The 23,713-nt window shown below is 42.6% G+C and overlaps 3 protein-coding genes across 4 annotated transcripts in view; 1 reads left to right on the plus strand and 2 right to left on the minus strand.

The window, feature by feature from the left end:
* The window catches only part of LOC116063564 (metabotropic glutamate receptor 7-like), a 480,756-nt gene extending 463,148 nt beyond the window's left edge, over positions 1 to 17,608 (minus strand). Inside the window, exon 1 of one of the 2 annotated variants that reach the window (XM_036002392.1) lies at positions 17,070 to 17,608. In XM_036002392.1, coding sequence (XP_035858285.1) covers positions 17,070 to 17,579 — 510 coding nt within the window. In that variant the 5' untranslated portion in view covers positions 17,580 to 17,608. The remainder of the gene's footprint in view (positions 1 to 17,069) is intronic. The other variant, XM_036002393.1, reaches the window with a different exon arrangement.
* Positions 1 to 23,713, minus strand: part of LOC116034688 — a 678,603-nt gene that overhangs the window by 294,119 nt on the left and 360,771 nt on the right. The gene's annotated exons all lie outside the window — the stretch shown is intronic.
* The window catches only part of LOC116065136 (myosin light chain kinase, smooth muscle-like), a 766,302-nt gene that overhangs the window by 228,152 nt on the left and 514,437 nt on the right, over positions 1 to 23,713 (plus strand). The window lies entirely within an intron of this gene.

Here is a 23,713-nt window from a genome sequence, read left to right on the forward strand (position 1 = left end):
AGAGAGACAACAGTAGAGAGTTGTATGTAGAGAGACAACAGTAGAGAGTAGTATGTAGAGAGACAACAGTAGAGAGTTGTATGTAGAGAGACAACAGTAGAGAGTAGTATGTAGAGAGACAACAGTAGAGAGTAGTATGTAGAGAGACAACAGTAGAGAGTAGTATGTAGAGAGACAACAGTAGAGAGTAGTATGTAGAGAGACAACAGTAGAGTAGTATGTAGAGAGACAACAGTAGAGAGTAGTATGTAGAGAGACAACAGTAGAGAGTAGTATGTAGAGAGACAACGGTAGAGAGTAGTATGTAGAGAGACAACAGTAGAGTAGTATGTAGAGAGACAACAGTAGAGAGTAGTATGTAGAGAGACAACAGTAGAGAGTAGTATGTAGAGAGACAACAGTAGAGAGTTGTATGTAGAGAGACAACAGTAGAGAGTAGTATGTAGAGAGACAACAGTAGAGAGTAGTATGTAGAGAGACAACAGTAGAGAGTAGTATGTAGAGAGACAACGGTAGAGAGTAGTATGTAGAGAGACAACGGTAGAGAGTAGTATGTAGAGAGACAACGGTAGAGAGTAGTATGTAGAGAGACAACGGTAGAGAGTAGTATGTAGAGAGACAACGGTAGAGAGTAGTATGTAGAGAGACAACGGTAGAGAGCAGTATGTAGAGAGACAACGGTAGAGAGCAGTATGTAGAGAGACAACGGTAGAGAGCAGTATGTAGAGAGACAACGGTAGAGAGTAGTATGTAGAGAGACAACAGTAGAGTAGTATGTAGAGAGACAACAGTAGAGAGTAGTATGTAGAGAGACAACAGTAGAGAATAGTATGTAGAGAGACAACAGTAGAGAGTAGTATGTAGAGAGACAACAGTAGAGTAGTATGTAGAGAGACAACAGTAGAGAGTAGTATGTAGAGAGACAACAGTAGAGAGTAGTATGTAGAGAGACAACAGTAGAGAGTAGTATGTAGAGAGACAACAGTAGAGAGTAGTATGTAGAGAGACAACAGTAGAGAGTAGTATGTAGAGAGACAACAGTAGAGAGTAGTATGAAGAGAGACAACAGTAGAGAGTAGTAAAACTGTACAGGTCTTCGTGCTGTAAGTCAAACGGTCTCTTCTTCATGTTGGAGGACAGAAATTAGATTTCAAAAGGCTTTATATCCAATCAAAGAGAAGAAAGTCTTTTATTGTGAAGGTCAACATTCAAAAATCTCTAACTTATTAAATATCCGCTTTATAAAAGAGCTTCTTTCAACAGAGGACGTCCGGTAAATGCCCCGCACGGATCAATTATTTTGTGTTAACACCCCCAGCAGGTGACATTTTCACCAAGTGGATGTCTCATTTTGGAACAAAAGGTTATGTGGGAGCAGCGTGTTCTTCATTATTGAGTGGATTTAAAAGATAGTCACAGAGAGAAGACAAGTTAAATCCACACAGCTGCTCCTATTCATGGGTACAGCTGGCCATATTTGTGTCCGACACAAAATAGATACATAAAGCTAGGCTACAGATACGCAAGTTTTTAGATACAGGCATGGCAACAATACATCTCATGCCTCCAATCCACTAGAAGACTTTGAACAGCGATGAAAAGTTATTTTACTATCTTTTTTTTTTTTTTTACATTTGTCACTTTTTTTTCCTTTAACATTTTTTTCTTTTTTATGTTTTTGTCGGTAAAACTTCACACATGAATACCCTTTGATAATAATAGTTAGTTGCAGCCCGTACCAACGTAGGATCACATCTTCAGAGCCAGATCGAGCACACAGCCTCAGAGAACTGGTATTACCGGGTCATTTCCTCGGCCTTCTGACAGCTGAGGAGTAAATAATGTTTCTGATTCAAAGCGTCCAGCGGTGCAGCAGTAATTCAGAGTGCAGCCAGTGAGAAACGGTCAGACCATACAGCGGATAAATCTGCATGTAAGACAAAGAACAAAGCATATAAGGGCACAGCGGAAGCCATTGTTTCCTCGGTCCCAACAGATCTGTACAATACTCATCTGGGACCGAACCCCCGGCTACACCAGCTAATTAACGCTTTCATTATTTCTACATCTGCGTTTGAAGCTGATGATCCTTTTTGTCTTGTTCTCTCATAATGTCACCCCTTTATTATTCCAATCCGCTCTTCCTTCCTTCCTTCCTTCCGTCTTGCCTTCCTTACTTCATTACTTCATGCCTTCATTCTGTCTTTCCTTCCTTCCTTCCTTCCTTCTGTCTTTCCTTACTTACTTCCTTCCTTATTTCATTCCTTAATTCTGTCTCTCCTTCCTTCCTTCCTTCATTGTACCTTTCCTTCCTTCCTTCCGTCTTTCCTTCCTTACTTCATTCTGCCTTTCCTTTCTTCCTTCCACCTTTCCTTCCTTCCTTCCTTCCTTGCTTCTGCCTTTCCTTCCTTCCTTCCGTCTTTCCTTCCTTACTTCATTCCTTCATTGTCTTTCCTTCCTTCCTTCATTCTACCTTTCCTTCCTTCCTTCCTTCCTTCCTTCCTTCCTTCCTTCATTCTGCCTTTCCTTCCTAACTTCGTTCCTTCTGTCCTTCCTTTCTTCCTTCTATCCTTCCTTCCTTCATTATAGGGTTATTATAGCTATTCATAATATAATGTTTCCAGAGCAAAGTATTCTTTGGCCACGGTAAACATCTGTCGGTTCAACTACTTTGGTCTCGCATAGCCAGTCCCTCCTCCACAGCGCTGCGGAGGAAGGACTGGCTAGTCCTCACAGCATTCTGGGATGAGAGAAAAACATTTCATTAAACCAGGGGTCTCCAACAAGGAGTTGGCGAGTAGGTTTCCTGTAGCTCGCCAATAGGTTGACAAACTGAGACAACATGACCCCGATATTTAAAGTGAGGTAGCTAACTTTGTGGCCCATAGAAGTGTTAAGTGGTCATGTTTTCTTGGACCCTGATGGGAATATTTTCAGTGATGTAGATAACTTTGTGGGCCATAGAATATATAAAATAGTCATGAACCTTAACGTGATGTGAAGATTTTTCATAAGCTTTGGGTTTTGCAATTTCATACATGTACAAACAGTAGCTTCATTCAGCTTATGTGTGTTATGTTTTCAGATGAAGAAAGGTTGGAGACCCCTGCTTTAAACCAATCCCAATGGTCTTGGGCGGCGCTAAGCTCCAGGCGCAGTGATGGTGGCTCTGCTTAATAGTCTCAGGAAGGAACTTGTTTTGTTGGAACATTTTCACCCTGCAAAAGAAAACTCCTCATCCAATATTAAATGAAGTTAACTGCTGACTTATTTGTACATGTGTACATCGGGAAGCCAGCTCTGGAATTGAAATGGCTGTCGAGTGTGTGATTTTTTTTGCGCTGCTGGTGTGAATTAGCCTGACGTCGTCATACTCAGATTCTAGTCAGAATATTGATCATCTGTCCATCATCGTATAAAGCCCGCCCTGACAATTTGATTGGTCCAAACCGCTCTGGTTCGAGCATAGTTGCTCCACAACGGATGAAGTCCAGACTGAACTTCCTGACCTCAAACGTTGTGGGCGGGGCTAAGTTCGGCTGGCATCCAGGCTAGGTGTAAATAGTTTTGATGCAAAATATTCACAGCCGATTATTTTGCATATTTGCATCGCTTATTCGCCATGCCCCGAGTGTGTAACAGCCTTGAGGCAGGACATTCCTTCGCCATCCTGGAACACAGCAGCTCTTTTTTTTTTTAAATGACCCCAAATCGGTTCCGACCCAGAGCGTCAAAAAGTGACAGCGAGACTCCAGACCAAGCATCGGTGTTTGACTCGCTGGGAATGAGAACGAACCTAGCTAGACTGTGTTGTCACTGCTGGGAGTCTGGTGGGTTTGGTGATGGGGATTTCGGGGCTGTTTCATGTTCAACAAAAAGGATCTTACTCTTTAACAAAAGATGTTTCCCCGAATCCACCGGAGTTTAGAACGCCGACACAAAGAAAGAGGAAGAGGACGGACATCCGGCGGCACCGGAGCGATCCAGTAAATGACACGTCGTCGATATAGACTACTTTGGTCCAGACTGACATTTCTCAGCTATTCACAGGATTGCCATCGAATTTTGTACAGACGGAATGAGGATGAACTGTAATAAACTTTGGTGATCCTCTGACTTTTCATCAGGTCAACATTTTAATGTGTCCAATACTTTAGTGTATGACCAAATACCTGCAGAACTAAAGACATGTTAGGTCACATCATCATCATCTCTCCCTCTCTCCTTCGCTTGCTGTCTGTCAGCTGCTCACATTTTTCACCTTCTTCTAAAATATTAGAAACACTAAAGCAGAACCAGGAAAACCCAACACGTTGTAAATACTTTCAAACACCTGCAGAACCAACCCCTTCTCACTTTGACCTCAGCTTTATCACCGGCTCTCAGCGTCAGATAACGCCGCATAGAGCACCCTTTAAAAAGAGGCAAATTTGGGTTTTCCCAGAATACCAGGGTTAGATAATCATCACCAATCAGAGGCAGAGTAAAGGTCTTTACACACCAGGGACAGTTTTGTTTTTGTCACGAGTACTTTCACACAGAACGTGAATATTACACAGTGATAAAGCGGCGTAATTTATTTTCAAAACAAGGTTGATTTTTCGGAGCTTTTGCGACACAAATAAAGACATCAACCAATCACGTTATGTTGTTTACTTATGAGGATCATCATTCAGCAACACGGAGACTGCTCTCTGACCTACAGGTGAAATGAACTGGACTGAAGGACTATAATGACAGTTTTCCTTCAGGTTAATTACACACTCACAACTCTGCATCATCTCCTCAACTGCAATCACACCAGACACAACTCACAATAATTACACGGCTGCTTTGTCTGCCAACTGTAATTCATTATTTTCACCTCATCATGTCAGTGATCTGAGAGTTTGTTTCTCAATACACTTCGTGTTCAAAGCTTTGTCACGTTTCTTACTGACGTTTCAGATGATTTGGCTTCTTTTCTTCAGTGGGAGAGTGTGAACATGTAGCATTTGTGTGCAGTCTGTCTGCAGGGTTTGGAGACAACAGCGATAGCTCAGGCAAAGCAACAGGCAGCTACAGAGAACGAAGAAGAAGAAGCAGCTCTGCTGCAAAATAAAATATAAATATAGCCGCAATCCCAGGTTTAAACCTTTTCTCGGCCAACTGAAGAAAAGCTGCTTCGTAAACTTCAGGGTTTAAAACTTATATTGAGTTGGTCCTTCTGGGTTTGAACCCTAACTTGAATTTCACGATACATACGTCACTTCAAAAATCAAAAAAATCAAAAGGAATGCTATTTTTCCCATGAGGGAACTTCCTTTGTGGTGCGGGGCACATACAGACACAACATACAACAATACAGTCAATAATCATACATGAGAAATAAATAAATACTTAAAAATACTACAAACAGGGCTTGGCATTAGCATCTGCCAACCCACACACACACACACCCTCCCATTTTAGAAAGTACAATATTTCTCTCTGAAATGTAGCGGAGTAGAAGTAGAAAGTGGCATGAAAAGTACCTCAACATTTGGAATGAAGTACAGTATAGGAAGAGAGGGTTTCTGGAAGATTGACCCAGTTTATTTTAAGATCTTTTTAACACCTCATGAATCCACTTGTGTCATACTTTGATCAAACTGGCCGAAGAATCAAAGGACGAAGGAGAGAACCAGCAGGGACCATGTGGCTTTGAATTATTTATTATTATATCTCTTTTTTTTCATGCTTCCCTGCAGAATATAGACATAATTACGAATGATGTAACTAACTAAGAATCTCTCTCACTCGTCCGTCCCGGCAAAGTTTAACAGCGATTAATAGATTATGAAAAATAGTCAGAATATTTCAAGAAAAAAAGTCTAAATATTTCAAGAAAGAAAGTCATAATATTTCAAGAAAAGAAGTCGGAATATTTCAAGAAAACAAGTTAACAAAAGCAGGATTTATTCATCCCATATCGTGTTGATCTTTATGGATCATGGATCATATCGGGGGTGACATTAATCAGGGTTCAAAATGAGACCAAACCTCAGTTTTTTAAAGGCCAAAATGTGTCCTGCAACAGACGAGGTAAGGCGTGTTTTCAGCCAAGCTGACCGGCCGGTTAAGAGGAGTCAGCAGACGCTATAAATCATAAACATATCGCCTTTACGTGTCCAGTATCCGCTGGTTGTCTAAAGTGTGTGTGAGTCCAATATTCTCTCTCTGTTAGCTGTTTTTGGAGGGAAATCTGTCTCTTTAGCTGCTAAATGCTCCGATATGTTCACCAGCTGGTCTCTGACGGTACGTGTCCACAGAGGTGTAAATATAGATTATAGTTAAGTTAGTTTTTGCACATTATGAGCTGATGAGCTTCCTCGTCGCTGTGGTGACAGAGTTGGACTGACATCACTGCCGGCAGCAGGCAGGACTGAATATATAAGACCTTGTAAATGTAATGCAAGACGTTTTAAAAGTCTTCCCAGAACCTGCAGACACACAGTTATATATCTTATCCTCCATTCCTCCAACATGAGCAGAAATATCCTCTGCCCAATGATAATACGCAGGACACTGGCTGGGGTATCGGATGATGTTCCACAGACTTAACACAACATAGTGATGCGTGGAATAATAATAATAATATCGGATATTACTTATAATGCAGAATGTAGCCTTATAGAAATCCTACCTACCCTTTTGGAAAAGTCATTCATATTCATTAATGCGCTTTTATTTTTAGTCACGTAGGAGTGAAACTCTCCCAGCAACGGGCAACACAGTGAGTCAAGATCAAAAGTCCTTTCTAACTCCAGAAACAGCAAAGGAAGTTACCCGGGAAGCTGCCAGCCAATCATAGCTGCTAAATGTGTTTTTGAAATGCATCTTGACCTCGAAAAATGTGTCTGATTGCTGCCCTGCTTCCCTTCGGAGTCTGTTTTTATCTTTTTCTGCAAAATCGGAGCCTGCAGCGGGCCATCACTTCCATCTGGAAGGTAATAAAAGGCAGATACGAGGGCGTAGTTTCAATGACTCGGCATTTTTGTTGTGGCACTGCAAAGAATATAGGTCAGACCATCAGACAGTGTGTGTCCAAGAGTTTGTGTGGTATCCAAAAATATAGTTTACAGTCCCAGAAAGTGGCGAAGCAGGCGCAGAGCTGCAGTTTCAGAAGTGAGGGGGGATGATTTTTATTTAAAGACTCTCTCCCATTTGTCTCCACATCACAGATTCCAAGTAGCCTACATTTCATTTATGATTGATGGACTGACATTTCCATAAACTGTTCCATACTGTTGTACTGCTGCATCTCGCCCAATGGGAGAGCGGCTAACATTTTAACTGGCCACATGGAGGCGGAGCCAATCAAGTGTGTGTGTGTGTGTGTGTGTGTGTGTGTGTGTGTGTGTGTGTGTGTGTGTGTGTGTGTGTTTTTGTGTGTAAAAAAAGCAAAATACTTTTTAAGCCACAATGGTACAACAAGAAACGTCACTTTACTTCCTGCAGAATTAGGACAAAAACTGAAACGTAGTCAGTGATATTGTGCAGTCTGACACAGACTGAGAGCATCTAACACAGTGTGACATAAAATAAACTCAGTCTGTTAAGGGTCCCGTAGTGTCTGCTGCACCTGGGAGCCCTGCAGGAGGGAGCAGGAGCGCCACACAGAAAATCCACCGGGGATCCCCCCTGCAGGGACCCGTTTACTGTCACCTAAACTGAGCATCACTCCGACTGTTAGCTACATTTCTCAGACTCATTTTTAACAGGCTAAATTGTGCGCTGCTCAGAATTCAGCCGGATAGTTCACACAGAATGATGTAAAGAATGTTTGACCCATGTCTGATGTTAAGCACTTTAAACTGTTTTTCCTGAGCCGAGCGGGAAGTGTTTCCTCCCCGGCAAGCACATCCTGCCTGCAGTCAGTTAGCCACGCCGGCTAACAGGATCAGCTTCGGGTTGAATGGAGAGTCTTTGTGTCATGCTACTGGGTCGCAAACTCTGCAGCTTACATTCCTATCAGTGTGGCGTTCTGCAGCTTCAAGGCTAAGCCAAAGTAAACCCGTGAGTTCAACTTCCAGCGAAGCTCACAGTGAGCCGACACAACATGAGTCACTGGCTGAATCATCCAGGGAGTCAGAGGAAGAAGTGGTCAGATAACAAAAACTCCTGACATCAACTTCTTGACAGATATCATGACATCCATGCTGCTGTGGACCAAAGCAACGTTCTAAAAGTTGGGTTTATTTTCCCAAAAACAAAAGTTCAACAAAGCAAATGAAGCCAAAGCGTTACAGGGCCCTAAAGATATCAACACAACTCTAGGGCCGGGTCCCGAACCTCGATACTTTTTAGGCACCGATTGAATTGCCTCCATAATATTTGACCTTAGTAAATCTCTTCAGCTTCAGTGAGCCAATCAGCACGCAGCATGCTTCTACCAAGATCTAATAATGTCTGTGATTGGCTGTCTAACGTTACACGTCGTACAGACACGCAGGAAGAACTCTACGTTACACAGAGTAATATCTAGTAATATCTCTTCTTAAACTGCAAAGACAAAGTGATTATAGTTTTCAACTATTAAATTAATCTCCAACTACTTGAGTCATTTTGTATGTACACAGTGAAACCTGTGTGATTTCAGCTTGTTAAACGTGAATATTTTCTAGTTTCATCTGGCTTTGGACAGTTTTAGATGCTTTTTTGATGTTTTTTTATACGCTTTTTGGCTCTTTGTCGATGCTTTTGTGTAAACTTTGTGCCACTATAACAATTATTTGACATTTTCTCTGCTTTTTTGGATGCTTTTTAAAATTAATTTTAAATTAAATTTATGTTTTTTAATGCTTTTTTTGTTTTTTTCTTACGTTTTTCGGCACTTTTTTTTTTTATTTTTTTTTTACACTTTTTAATGCGGTTTTTTTTTTTTTTTAACTTTTTTAACGGTGTCAGTGGACACTTTTTAAAATGCTTTTGACACTTTTTTTTTTTCCATCTTAAAATTCCCTGATTCCAGCTTGTTAAATGTGAATATGTTCTAGTTTCTTCTCTCCTCTGATTAAATTCTGATAATTTCAGGGACTTACAGAACCACTGCAAACATCAAGCTCCTACCAAGATGATTTTAGATAATGCCCATTGATTATACAGTCATTGATCATGGACATAAACAACGCATCTAACCCTGGCTCAACCTCTGATACTGATCTATTAAAACCCTTTAGCCATTAGATGCATTTGGTCTGCTATCATCTGCAAACATAGTTTATCTTTAAATATTAAATACCTGAAATAATGCTGTATATATTCTATAAATATAAATACAAAATATGTTAGGCCGATTTGCACGAGATTAGGATCACAGACAACATCCATAATTACTACAAATGACCAGAGGTCACCAAGTAATACTAATATCCTGTGTAAATATGGCTTTAGTGTCTTTGAAACCATTCCTCATCTTCAGCTGCTTCTTAGATCCTTCTTCTTTTCCGAGCCAGACCTGAGTAACTACGGAGCTTTTCAAAGCTTTGGCTTCTTCCAGGCCGAGCTAACTCTCACCGGTTGAAAGCTGATTTTGAAAAGAATTTATTTTGGCCAGGAAGCTTCTGAATTTAATGGTGGCCGAGGTCAGGAAGTTAATAACAGACCTTTTAAAGCCGTTTCTCCCCGGGAGCTCAAAGTGTTTCTTCTCTCCCATATTTTTCAAAGCTCGCAGCATTGAAGACGCCACAGCTTTCAGTGGTAGTGTGAAGCCCAAAACATTTTTTTTTTTAAAAACACAGTGAACTCAAGGTGTGTGAGAATAAACAAAAATACATTTTATTTTCAGTTAGTTGCCTCAGACTGTCCTGATATTTTTGTTATTAAAAAGCATGAATGGGATGAACTGTTTCTCTGAATAACATCCTTATTCCTCCAAGAGGCCCTGTAGATAATCTCTCTCCAGGAAAACTCTAAATCTTCTATGTAGATTATATTCCAGGGTTAAATGTTAATGTTCTATTTCACTTGTCTGGTTAGACAGGAGAGAAGAAACTAGAAAATATTCACATTTAACAAGCTGCAAATAGAGAAGTCTTAATAGTTGACAACTAATTGTCTGATCGAATAATCTTTTGCAGCTCTAATGTGTCCTTCACACGAATGTTGCAGAACATTTTGAGGGAAAACAGGTCAGATATGGAGGAGAACCAGAGGGAGGGAATCCAACAGAAAGCTTGAAACACTCAGTGGGATGAAATGGGAGGGTAATTATTTCCCCCTGCGATAGAAAAGTAATCTGTTCCACAGCTGTTCTCGCTTCATTACGCCCTTGATGTTCCTTAATGGCCTAGTTGGCTCCGGAGTCGCACTACAAACGCATCAGGGCTTCACTCTCTGGACCCCCCCCCCCCCAGCTGGATCATGGGTCGGGTCAAAGCCAGAAAAAGATTTTTACACTACATGTAGGGCAGAGAATGCGGGGGGGGGGGACGACGACGACTGATGAATGAATTATGAAGTTTTTCCATCCTTCTGTTTTTTTTCTCATTATTAAGGATGTAGTCTCATATAGATTCCAGCTGTTGGATTTGTGGCTGTTCTTTGTTACAAATGATATTTACTTTAACTGGATAGTTCTAAGTTTTTGACCAAACAGGCAATTTAAAGAGGTCATCAGGAGGGTTGTCAGGCTTAAAACGAGCCTTTGGGGGGACCCATTAAGCAATAAGTAAGCGGGGGATCTCTAATTTGAGCATGGTACTGTACATATTAATGGTGGAAACATCTTTATGAATGTGGAAAAGAAGACAAGATTCAGGAGGCAGATGGAAGTTAAAAAAGGAAAACATTTGAGCGTGTAACACGTCATTTCCTGCCTTCTGGTATATTTTTATGAACCGATTTATGATGGAAATGTCTTTATTTATGTCAATTCAAAATATAAAAATATAATGCAGTATTATTTATATATATATATTATAACCCTAACCCTATATTAGTATATTAGTAATCAGGCTTTCACATTAGGGACCTGAGCCAGACCAGAGTACACCTGACTCCAAAGTGCAGACTCCTCAGATCTCTGCAGGGTAAATCCAGACAGCTAGCTAGACTATCTGTCCAATCTGAGTTTTCTGTTGCACGACTAAAACTACTTTTGAACGTCCACACGTTCCACCAAAACAAGTTCCTTCCTGAGACTATTTAGCAGAGGCACATTGGCTCCATCCGGAGCTTAGCACCGCCCAAGACGATTGTGATTGGTTTAAAGTAATGCCAATAAACCAGAGCAGGTTTTGCTGTGAGGACTAGACAGACCTTCCTTTGCAGCGCTGTGGAGGAAGGTCTGGACATGCCAGACTAAGTCCGGTAACATAACAGCCTGACTCTGGATGGTAAAACGGAGATCCCATTAGCGCTAACTTCACCCTTCTTTGGGGGACACGAAAGAACTCTCTATGCAGGAAAAACTGCCACCATCCCACACTCTCTTGTTTTACTGTCTTCTGACAAAACAAAGAATCAATGAATCGAGAAAATAATCAGCAGGTTCATTGATAATAAAAATGTCAACGCATCGACCCCTTTCTCAGTAATTCTCCCATCAAGTCTTATGTTTCTGTCTCTCTGTTTTGTCTTTCCTTCCTTCCCTTCCTCCCTCCCTCCCATTAGGCCATGACAGCGGTCGACTCAGCACGTTGACGAGAAGATAGAGGCTTATTAAATCTCTGCACATTACCGAGCACACCCCACTACTGTTAGCCATGAATTTTAGCGAGCATGAGAGCTAAATAAAAGCCCCCCTCCCTCATCTCTCTTATAAAAACAGACAGCAGCTTTTAGCAGTAAAAGCGTTGTTTAATTGAGAGGGTGGTTCATCACTAGAGGTGTAGCAGGGTTTGCTTTGGTAATGGGAGTCAGTGGGCGGAATGGAGGCTCCAGCTCATTAGCTACATACACTCTGTTTTAACTTCAACATATGTGGTCACTTTCATTTTGATAATGGCACATCAGGGTTGTTTGTTTTGAAGGAAAACAGATGTAGAATCAGGACTCGGTTCACTAAAACACGGACTGCGACATTAATTATTCCTGCCCATAACGGGACAGTTACTCACGACATGATTAGGAAATTTAAAGTGCTCATTATGCTTTTTCCCTTTCCTTTATTGTGTTATATATCTTTCTTTGTGCACGTTATAGGTTTACAAAGTGAAAAAGCCCAAAGTCCCCCCCAAAGGGACTTACCATCTCCAACAGAAAACACTGTTCACAAACTGCTCCAAACAGCTCTATTGTAGTCCAGCCTTTACTTCAGAGACAAACTAGTAGTCCTTACCTAGGTACTGTCAGGGCCCTCATACTCTGCTTCTGACTGGCTAGTAGTCCTTACCTAGGTACTGTCAGGGCCCTCATACTCTGCTTCTGACTGGCTAGTAGTCCTTACCTAGGTACTGTCAGGGCCCTCATACTCTGCTTCTGACTGGCTAGTAGTCCTTACCTAGGTACTGTCAGGGCCCTCATACTCTGCTTCTGACTGGCTAGTAGTCCTTACCTAGGTACTGTCAGGGCCTTTATACTCTGCTTCTGACTGGCTAGTAGTCCTTACCTAGGTACTGTCAGGGCCCTTATACTCTGCTTCTGACTGGCTAGTAGTCCTTACCTAGCTACTGTCAGGGCACGCCCTCATACTCTGCTTCTGACTGGCTAGTAGTCCTTACCTAGCTACTGAGCATGTGTGACTCCCAACAAAGATGGAACAGAAGTGAGAGGTCTCACTCTGTAGCTAAAACAGAGAGCTCAACACACAGGGTGAAAAGAGGAGCTGCAGCAATGTGCAGTACAACAAACATATGATGTTTTCTGAACATTAAACCACATAAACCTATTCTGGTACAACCTCTAAATAACAATTATGAACCTGAAAATGAGCATAATATGAACACTTCAAAGGTGCAACACTTTCAGAGCTGAGGAGATTGATGTGCAACTAATTTGTTTTGATTGTGGATTGATGTGTGGATTATTTCCTCTATGACTGCATGAGTTGTTTGGTCTCTAAAATATGGATCAGTGTTTCCCAAAGCCAAAGATTCAGTTTCCTGTCCCAGAGGAGAGAAGAAACTAGAACATATTCACATTTAACACGCTGACATCACACACGTTGTATTATAAAAAAAATGACTCAAATTGAATGGATTATCTAAATAGTTGGAGATTAATTTAATAGTTGACAATTAATCCATTCATCTTTGCAGCTCTATGAAATGTAAATGGCGCCTTTTCAAAGTGGAGTTGGGGTGGGGCGGGTGTAGTATCTTAGGATACATCATACTTTAGGTTTTCCAGATTTTTTGGGGTCTAGTGAACAGAATCACTGGATCATCTCTGGAAGATAAAAACTGGAAAGCTGAACCAGGATCAGCTGACTGTGCAGGGTTTCCCCGACCATTATATGCGTTAGGCGCATACACGTAAGCATTAAAACTAGGTTAATATGCATATTTTTCTTATAGAAAACTGTAACATTTTCTTGAGGGAGGACCCCTAAACCTCCCGTCAAAATAAGTGCACCTAAAGCCTACCGTACACTAGAAGACTCTGACCAGACTTTTTAACAAAAAGACAAAAGTCTGACACCCTCTCACATCTAACGTAAAAGACTGTCATAATATGTAACGACTGGGGATCTGTCAGGGTCACACATTACAAGACTACAACTAGAATTGTTAGCTACCGTTAGCCTTAGCTAGTGTTATCTGGTAACTTTAAGATTTTCTGTTCTGTCGTACATGCAGATGAATGTCCCCTGTACCAGGAGGTCTGTGTTTATCCGTTGGATGGCTCTCTTCAGAAGGGTTGAAAATCAGAAACTTCCCCTCTTTAGTGTTTAGGTTAGCGTGGCACCATAGCAACCATAAACACCACTGGCTCTAGCTGTTTGCTGCTTCCTGTTTGGTGCTGGAGGGAGAGCACCCATTAGTTGTTGACAATGGTCACATGATTTAACTTCACCACCAAGACTTCAAACTTATGATAATATCAAACACGTTTGATTTTGTCTGAATGTCCAGACGGGAGAAAGACTGACTGGGACTGAGTTTTATGACCTTACACCAAACCATGGAGACCATGGGAGCCCCCCCCGCCTCCTCAGGGGTTCATTCAGATATGTTTGGACATTACTCGCTTGGAAAGTGGCTTGGTGTAAAGTCTTCCACAAACAGAGGGAGAACACTGCAGTGCATGTGATTTAGGTGTGACGTTACTCCGTACGTCATGGTTTTGGAGCTTTACATAATAAGAAGAGATAAGAAATAAAGGAGAGGTTAGAGCTCTGAGGCTAGAGATACAGAGGATTGTCCCAGCTCTTTAACTTAAAGTAATATCCTCTAATTATCTGCAGAGCTGGGGGGGGGTTTCAGCACAGTGAAGGAGAAGAGGAGGATGTGTTCAACCAGCGGCAAGAAGGAGCTGTCCTTTCAGCACCACTCTCTCTCTATATCTCACTATGGAGACCCTAACACAACCAGCGGCAAGAAGGAGCTGTCCTTTCAGCTCCACACACACACTCTCTCTCTCTCTCTCTCTCTCTCTCTCTCTCTCTCTCTCTCTCTCTCTCTCTCTCTCTCTATATATATATATATATATCTTTCTCTCTCTTTCTCTCTCTCAGTCTCTCTCTCTCTCTCCATCCCGCTCTCTCTGTCCCTTTCTCTCTCTCTTTCTCTCTCTCTCTCTCTCTCTCCCTCTCTCTACTCACTGTCCGTTTCTGTCCGTGTCTCACACACGTTAGTGTCAGGCATCTCTATCTTGTTCTTGGCTTTTCTCTCCATCTTCCTCAGTTTTTATTTCATCTAAACTTCAGATATAAAGATGTGTGCCAGTCCCTGCCTGACTTCATTTATTTCAGTTTCCTGTCAGAAGAATCGCTGAGATCAAAAGGTTTCAATAACATCTAGAGGGCAGCACAAAAAACAATGTTTCCATAGTAACTATAACTTACAGACACGTCATAAGCTACCAACGATATATATATATATATATACACTTGTATTTCCCCCCAAAATGATTTATATATGCTTTGTGGTGTCTTCCCATGTGGGATGGGCTAAATGTTTGGCATGACAGAAATAAAATTTAAAAAAAAAAGTAAAAAAAAAAACTATATAATATATAAACTATATAATCAGAAATTTGGGATCCTTTCAACCAAATTGTCAAAAAGAAAATAACTTGGATGGTTCCATACAATGCTCTTCACAAGTAAATTATCATTTCACCACTCTCACTGAATGTGGGTGTTTTTATTTTAATTTTATAGCATCTGAAGAAAATACATTATAAAATAATGTTGAAAAAAGCGAAAAAAAAAACATCGGGGGGAAGCGACAGTGTTGAAAAAGATGACCAAAACGTTGGGAAAAGAAAGTTTTAAATTTAAATTTTGAAGTTGCACGGTCGATGGGAAGACAAAAGGGTTAAAAAAGGTGGTGATGGAGAGTGGAACTCAATAAATAACAGCTGACAGTCAAAACCAGATCTTAGGAAACAGGCAGGAAGCAGAAAAGAGCCTCTGAACTTGTGTGTGTGGCTCTTTAATGTCACTCAAACACCAGAAACACCAAACTGGTCTGAACTCTCTCCAGTAACACGTCATGTTAATCCTGCTCCTACCATCGGCAGGACGTCTATTACCACAACATCTCACTGACCTGCAGGATTTACATTTCATCCTGGACTTCTTTAACGCAGAACACGACCAACTCAACTTCAGATCAACATGAATACAAAGACATCTGTAAGAGCACACAACCAGCTGATATTTGATGAGATGTGATGGTTCCCTGTCAGAAACCAGCACGTACTAATATTGATGTTCAGTGTGTTCACATGTGACACAGCTCCTCCTCTGCATCTTTAATTCAACCAGCGATAGACCAGAGAAGATTTTTTAAGGCTGAATGACTTGGTATTGGACCGGTGCATAGACTCGTATACTCACCGATACTAATACCAACATTTTAGGCAGTATCTGAGGCTTATCCGATACTGGTATTGATATCGGAACAAGTCTAAATGTGAGAGGGGTTTCCTTCAAAGCAGCTCAGAGACTCACACTGCAGGCGGGGCAACAGGGAGGAATCCATTATGAACTGGATCAGTGTGAGGAGTCTGTGTGAGAGGGAAGACACCCACAGCTGCTGCTGCTGCTGCAGCCCCGAATGTTTCCTCAAAAAGCCCAGAATCTTTCAGGGTCTTTAAAGAAATCTTATACATATATATATGAATACATGTTCCTCCGCTGGCCAATAATACTCCATTCAAAGTATTGAAAGCCACATTTACTCAACACGGTTGGGGATGCCTAATTTGCAGTTAGAGCAGCCCAGATTATTTGTTGGGATGGATATAAATATGTCAGCTCAACATTCATGCTGTGTGTGTGTGTGTGTGTGTGTGTGTGTGTGTGTGCGTGTGCGTGCGTGCGTGTGTGTGTTTGTGTGTGTTACTGGTGTTTGTGTGTGTGTACGTGTGTGTGTGTGCGTGCGTGCGTGTGTGTTATTGGTGTTTTTGTGTGCGTGTGTGTGTGTGTGCGTGTTACTGGTGTGTGTGTGTGTGTGTGTGTGTGTGTGTGTGTGTGTGTGTGTGTGTGTGTGTGTGTGTGTGTGTGCGCGTGTTAGTGGTGTTTGTGTGTGTGTGTGTGTGTGTGTGTGTGTGTGTGTGTGTGTTTCCATCCCAAATGATGTGCAGATTTGTGGGCATTCTGTTATGAAATGGCTTGAAAAAATAGTGCCAATAGCTGCCGCAAATGGGGGGTGGGGGGGTTACTCTTGGTGAAAAAGTGCTTCCTATAGTCTGTCAGTGACTTTTTTTCCCCAGCCCGGGATAAGAGCAGGAAGCTGGGTGAAACATAGAGTAAATAGCTGCTGTAAATGGGACTATTTTTCCCTAAATCTGGGCTGAGCCCCGGATGTTTCCACCCTCTGGCTCCGGCCCTGCTGCAGGACGAATGTGAGATTACATTAGGAGTGTCTGCCACTAATAACGCTGCTGAATAAGTCAGCAGAGCCCAGCGAGTCCTTCAGTGTGTGTCTGCCTCCTACCTGGAAGAGGCGCAGGATGTTGGCCACCATGATGGACACGGAGCTGGCGGAGGCCCCCACCACCCCCACCACCTTCTCGGGCTTGACGAACACCGGCGGCTCCCCGTTGGTGCACCGCACGTCCGACGTGTCCTTCTGGATCAGCGCCTGCACGAACGTCAGCGACTGCTCCAGGGCGTACGTGTCCCGCGAGCACGTGTCCAGGATCCGCGCGCCCAGCGTGACGTTGGGCAGCAGCTCCTCGTCGCCGTTGATCTGGTCCAGGGCGTACATCATGGCCTCCAGTCGGTGGATGCCGTTCTCCTTCTTGATGTCCCCGCACGGGATCCCCGGGACCCCCCGCGCGTGCACCGGGAACAGCCCCCCCAGCGTCACGTCGCCCTCCACGCGGATGGAGTGCGGCGCGTAAATCTCCTGAGAGCCGGACATCTCCAGGAAACACAGGAGAGCAAACACCCGGAGGGTAAAGCCCGGGTTAATCTGCGGGGAAGGATCACAGTGGGTACCCATGATGGATCCGTGTTCCTCCCACACACAAAATAAAAAAACAGATCTTCAATCCGACACAGAAACAGAAATGTAGAGCCAAAAACACACTTCTCAGGATAGTTTAACGCATCCAACAACCGAGTGCATCCCTGTCTTTTATCCAGCAGAGAAAAACTGAAATAAAAAGGGGCCAGGTGTCAGGTCCTCAGACTGACTGTAATCCCGCAGGTGCAGCCTTTAAAGAGCTCTTCAATCCGACGCGCGCACAGACAAACAGAAATGTAGAGCCTCCCGCGAGCAGCAGTCACAGACTTTCTCAGGATAGTTTTCACGCATCCAAACAAGCCGAGTGCACCCCTGTCCGTGATCCAGCAGCGGGAAACCACAAATTTTCTTCTCAGAGTGACTGTAATCCCGCAGGTGCAGCCTTTAAAATGCACACAGACATCCAAAACGACGGATTCCCCACCGATGCCTTCTCATCTTCAGCGTGTAGAGCTGCTGCTGCTGCTGCTGCTGCTGCAGGGACACAGACACTCAGGGCGCTGCTTGTTGCTCGGTGAGCACACATTCCCGGGATTTTAGATTTAGATCTTTTTTTAAAAAAAATTTTAGATTTCGAGACAAGGAGAAACGGGGTTTGTTGCGTGGAAGGAACAGCAAAGACGCACTCCGTTAGGTATTCCGTGTTTGCAGATGAGAAGAAGCCAGCCCGGTGATGTCATAGCTGCTTAAAAAAAATTAGAAACAGAAATTAAATGAAATGTGCTCAGATGTATCTCGGGCAGTTTTGAGAGTTTCCTCCAGCCTGGAGAAGATGTGAGGACACCCAGGAGAAGGCGGGGGAGATGCACCGCACGCGCTGCTCTGTGCACGAGATAACTCTGCTGAGAGCCGAGCCGGCAGACTCCGCAGCCCTCATCCTCCTCGTCCAAACCCGGGGTGCGGGGTCCGGGGGGTGCGGGGTCCGGGGTCCGGGGGGTGCAGGGTCCGGGGGGTGCAGGGTCCGGGGGGTGCAGGGTCCGGGTACCTGTCTGGAAAACTGAAGCGGCTGAAGGAATGAAGCGGCACACAAGTGGAGTTGTGTTCACGAGCTCTGAGCTCCAACTGACTGAGAAACGAGACCACGAGCGAGATACTCTCTCTCTCTCTCTCTCTCTCTCTCTCTCTCTCTCTCTCTCTCTCTCTCTCTTCTTCTCTCTCTTCTTCTTCTCTCTCTCTCTCTCTTCTTCTTCTTCTCTCTCTCTCTCTCTCTCTCTCTCTTCTTCTCTCTCTTCTTCTTCTCTCTCTCTCTCTCTCTCTCTTCTTCTTCTTCTCTCTCTCTCTCTTCTCTCTCTTCTTCTCTCTCTTCTTCTCTCTCTCTCTCTCTCTCTCTCTCTCTTCTTCTTCTCTCTCTTTCTCTCTTCTCTCTCTTCTTCTCTCTCTCTCGCTCTTCTCTCTCTCTCTCTCTTCTTCTCTCTCTTCTCTCTCTCTCTCTCTCCCTCTCCCTCTCTCTCTCTCTCTCTTCTTCTCTACCTATCTCTCCCCCCTCCCCCTCTCCCCTTTCCCCCTCTGTCTTTCTCCCTCTGTCCCTTTCTCTCTCTCTCCCTCTCACACGCACACACTCCACTGACTCACGGTCGTGTAATTATTAGTCTAAAGATGCCAAACACAATTTTGCACAAACACATGGAATTTTTTTCTGTTCAATTATGTACACCTCCTGTTATGAATGGCTGCATTCATAAGAATCCAGGAAGAACTGGAAGGTTCCTAACATTGTTTTATGTATAATATTATTTTCATGGTGGGTTAGGGTTAGTAATGGATTATATGGAGTACTTTGGGAAGGAAAGAGGGAAGGAAGGAAGCAGGAAGGAAGGAAGAGGGAAGGAAGGAAGAGGGAAGGAAAGAAGAGGAAAGGAAGAAAGAGGGAAGGAAAGAAGAGGGAAGGAAGAGGGAAGGAAAGAAGAGGGAAGGAAGGAAGAGGGAAGAAGAGGGAAGGAAGGAAGAGGGAAGGAAGAAGGAGGAAAGGAGGGAAGGAAGGAAGAGGGAAGGAAAGAAGAGGGAAGGAAGGAAGAGGGAAGAAGAGGGAAGGAAGGAAGAGGGAAGGAAGAAGGAGGGAAGGAAGGAAGAGGGAAGAAAAGAAGGAAGAATATCCTTCCTTCTTTCCTTCCCTTTTCCAGAGAAATTAGAATTTTTCATAAAAAATGACTTATCAAAACAATTGGCGACTAATTGATTCATCTTTGCAGATCCATATTGTATCTGCCAGATTATAAGATTTAATGAAGATTTACATCAAAATAATAATAAAGGCTTTTTGTGGCCACAATTTTTCTCGCAAAAGCAGACCATTTTTTTCATACATAGATACATTACATTCATACATGCTTACTTACATGTACATACAGGTTACGTAGAATAAGCTCCAAATATTCTAAATATTAAGATGTAAATGTATGTATGGAAGTAATTTTGGCAGTTTTGGAGTCAGTGTGGACTTGTGGTGCAGCATATAAAAAGTTTAACAGGAGAAGAGAAGTCATCAGTTGATCACTTATCGGCAATGACAGATCTGGCTCTTATAGAGGACCTCTATTCACTGGTACAACAGTGCACACGTACGCACACGGGCCATGGTGGAGCGCCCCATCGGATTGATTAAGGGCAGATGGCTCATGGTCTTGCATCAGCGGGGGGACCCTACTATACACGGCGGAAAAATTCTGCAACATTGTTGTGGGGCTCTGCACAACATCACGCAGGAAAACAGGGTGCCATAAATGTAGTGATGGAGCCAGATGACCTGATGCCCAGAGACCAGTGTCCAGCACAGCCTCAACTGGGGCTATACCAAGGAGACAGGATATTATTCCTCGCTTTTAAAAGGTATAGTGTTATGTTTGGCAATGATATTCAATACAGGAAACATGACAACATTTTTTTTGTTTCTCTTTTAAAGTGTCGTTAATGGCCACAAGTGATCTGCTATTGACCGACATATTTCGGCTTGTTTTTCCAGCCCCTTTGCTGTCAGGAGACAGGGTCGGGGTGGTGGTCCAGCACGGGGGGGGGGGCGGATGACTCACGCTCTCCCTCACAGCTCACGGTTGCCTGGCTCTGACTCATGAAAAAAACACAAATAAAATAAAAGACACTGCATAAACTCCGCTGTGTTTATTTAAATATAGGTACACCATGTAGGCCTAAGAGATTGCAATATAAGCCTGTATATTACTATTAGGACTATAGCATACATATGTCAAGGATGTATAAATTAAATAAACTTCAGCTGGAGTCTGATTTACCACGGCAACACTGTTCACTGCATCAGTGATCTCTTTCCATTCCCCATTCTTTCTACAGCCTTTAATACCAGTTTTCAGGCTGACAAATAGTGAACCTGAGATATCAGGGTTTCAATCTCCACCTCTGAAAAGTGCCGCTTCTCAGCCGGATTACGTCTCGCCATGTCGTAAATTGTAGGGGCGAGGCCTCACAACCCAGAATATATTGGGGCGTGATATTTAAATTACGATCGGTTCCAGCCGCTGCATTTATCGATGTACGACCATTCTTACGCTCTGATTGGTGTGATACCAACGTTTCATGAATCGCACGTGAAGCCTGTCGTAAGATGATTTCTGCGCTCATATCTGCGCTGGTTTCTACGTTAGGTTGATAAATGAGGGCCAATCAGAGCAACGTAATGTTGAATCGGGATGTTGATGCACACAATGAAGCAAGCAAGCAATCTCATGGTCCTACGCTTGTAACCATATTTTGTAACTAGCAAGTAACTAGTAAGATTTCATTTTTGTATATTCAGTGCTTATGCATAGTGTAATATACGTTTATAAGAGTACATGAAGAGGAAAAGGTATAGTTATCTTTGCGAGAAAGAATAATGCTAGTTATACTATTGTTATTTGTATATGTTATATATATATATATATATATATATATATATATTATTTCATGTGGTTGTTCTGTCTGAAAATGTCTTATCTGTTGTCATGTTTTATGTTTTGTGTGGACCCCAGGAAGTAGTTGGGGAGTAGTTGATGTTCTGCATCAGCTAATAGGGGATCCTGATAAAATCCAAACCATCACGTTTGCCTTTGTGTCTCTGAGGGATTCACCTACCTGCCTTCTCGCCGCACTGGTCACCCTGGAAACGGGCTGGTTCCTTTTCCGTGTGCAGATGGAGGAGTTAAGACTCTGCTTCCTGAAACATGGAGTTAAACATGATCATGATGATGTAGTGATGTCCAACGTATTTATATTGCACGAAAACGTATGCACAACAATTCGTTTGATATCGCACGGAATGATGCCGACCTGTCAGATGATGAAGTTTGGCCGACCTGTCACCTGACAATTCCTAAGATTATCGGCCGAATCATTTCGGATTCGGCTGTTCACATGATGAAGTTTAGCCGACCTGTCACCTAAGTTTAGCGGTCTTTACAGTTAAGTTTAGCTGAGAAAAGTTGACTGTCAGGGTGCGACGACAGTTAAGTTTAGGCACGATAACTAACAATTCTTATGATATCCTACGTAATTATGGCGACTGCTGGACGATCACATGACAGTTAAGTTTAGCTGAGAAAAGGTGTAGCGTAATGCAGCAACGACAGTTAAGTTTAGATACCAAAACAACTAGTTAACATTAGAAAAAGATTGTGGTTTGGATTAAATCACTTCCAGGACATGAACACCTGTTTCCTGGTGATAGTCTTGTGTTTTCTCCTTAACTTCTTCAGGACATGAACACCTGTTTCCTGGTGATAGTCTTGTGTTTTCTCCTTAACTTCTTCAGGACATGAACACCTGTTTCCTGGGTGAAAGTCTTGTGTTTTCTCCTTAACTTCTTCAGGACATGAACTCTGCCCTCCCCCCCTTGAAAGCTCTGTGTTTTAGGAGCCAAACATCTCCCCGACCTCCTCCTTACGAGGATCTTCACGCTCTTATACAGCAGCAGTCACTCATTCAAAATTTACAGGATTAGCATGGGTTATGCAATGAGTTATTCATGCTTTCATTGCATAACCTTCTGAATACTGTAACTCCTTGTTTTCATGCTAAATTTATGAAACTTGCTCTTCCCTCAAAAAGAATCAAAACTCTGCAGCTCGACTTCAAGCCAAACCTTTAGGGACAGATCATATTTAACCAATGTTGGCTTCCTTACCCTTACATTCCAAGAGAAAAGGATTAGGGCCAATGTCTAAAATGTGTTTAAGTTCAGAGTTTAAAATCTAGAATTCTAAACATTTTTTTTAGTACTTTAACACTCAAATACATGTTTCACATTGGCCCTAATCGTCCTCCATACATTGGCACCCTTTGAATTTGATACTGATAATGGACTGATGGATTAGATTAGACCCCGTCTAAATCACTAAACTCTGAAGTCTCTAACGGACATCCCAGTCCACTCAGGAAAAGCATCAAAACTAGAGTGATTTTTCTGTAATGTTGCTCAATAGGATCCAAATGCAGAGAACACACCGTGAGCATCATTCAAAATGTTGAAGAGATCTTTAATGTCAACAGAAAACAGGAACAGCAACTGCCAGCACTTGCCGTTATTGTTATTTAATATCAATGTGTATGTTTTTGGCTCAAGGGTGCCCTCTCTCTAGAGATAGTAGTTAAATGCCGCTGGCTTGTTTATTCATTGGCAGTTATGAGAGATGTGCCGAAGGTGAGTTGCCGAGTGCAGCATGGTGTAAAAATATTGTGTATTTATGTCTGTATATTCATTGTATGAAAATATGTGCACTGTGATTAATATAAATATGAATAATATGAGTTACAAGTGGATTGTTCTTTTTCAAGTGCTAAAATGTTAAAATGGCGGCATAATGCACTTTGTAGCTAGCCTCTGTGCTAAAATAACATGCTATTCTTTTGTAGTGTGCTACGTATAAGCTACTGTAAGCCAACTGTACGACCGACCAGTACATACTTCGTTCCTATTCAGATAATAAACGGGCCCATCGCGGCGTAAAAGATCAGCGAGGCTCCCACTCGTCATTCTACACACAACGCAGAGTCGAGGGGTTGCTTAAACCAGCCAGTCAAAGAGCCTGGTTACACAAACATAGGGGCATAGCACAAAATTCTGGGCCGTGTAGAAAGCCATTCTCTATGGGCCTCTCCCCACA

The sequence above is a fragment of the Sander lucioperca genome, chromosome 6, assembly GCF_008315115.2.
Source record: "Sander lucioperca isolate FBNREF2018 chromosome 6, SLUC_FBN_1.2, whole genome shotgun sequence".
Classification (NCBI taxonomy): Eukaryota; Metazoa; Chordata; class Actinopteri; order Perciformes; family Percidae; genus Sander; species Sander lucioperca.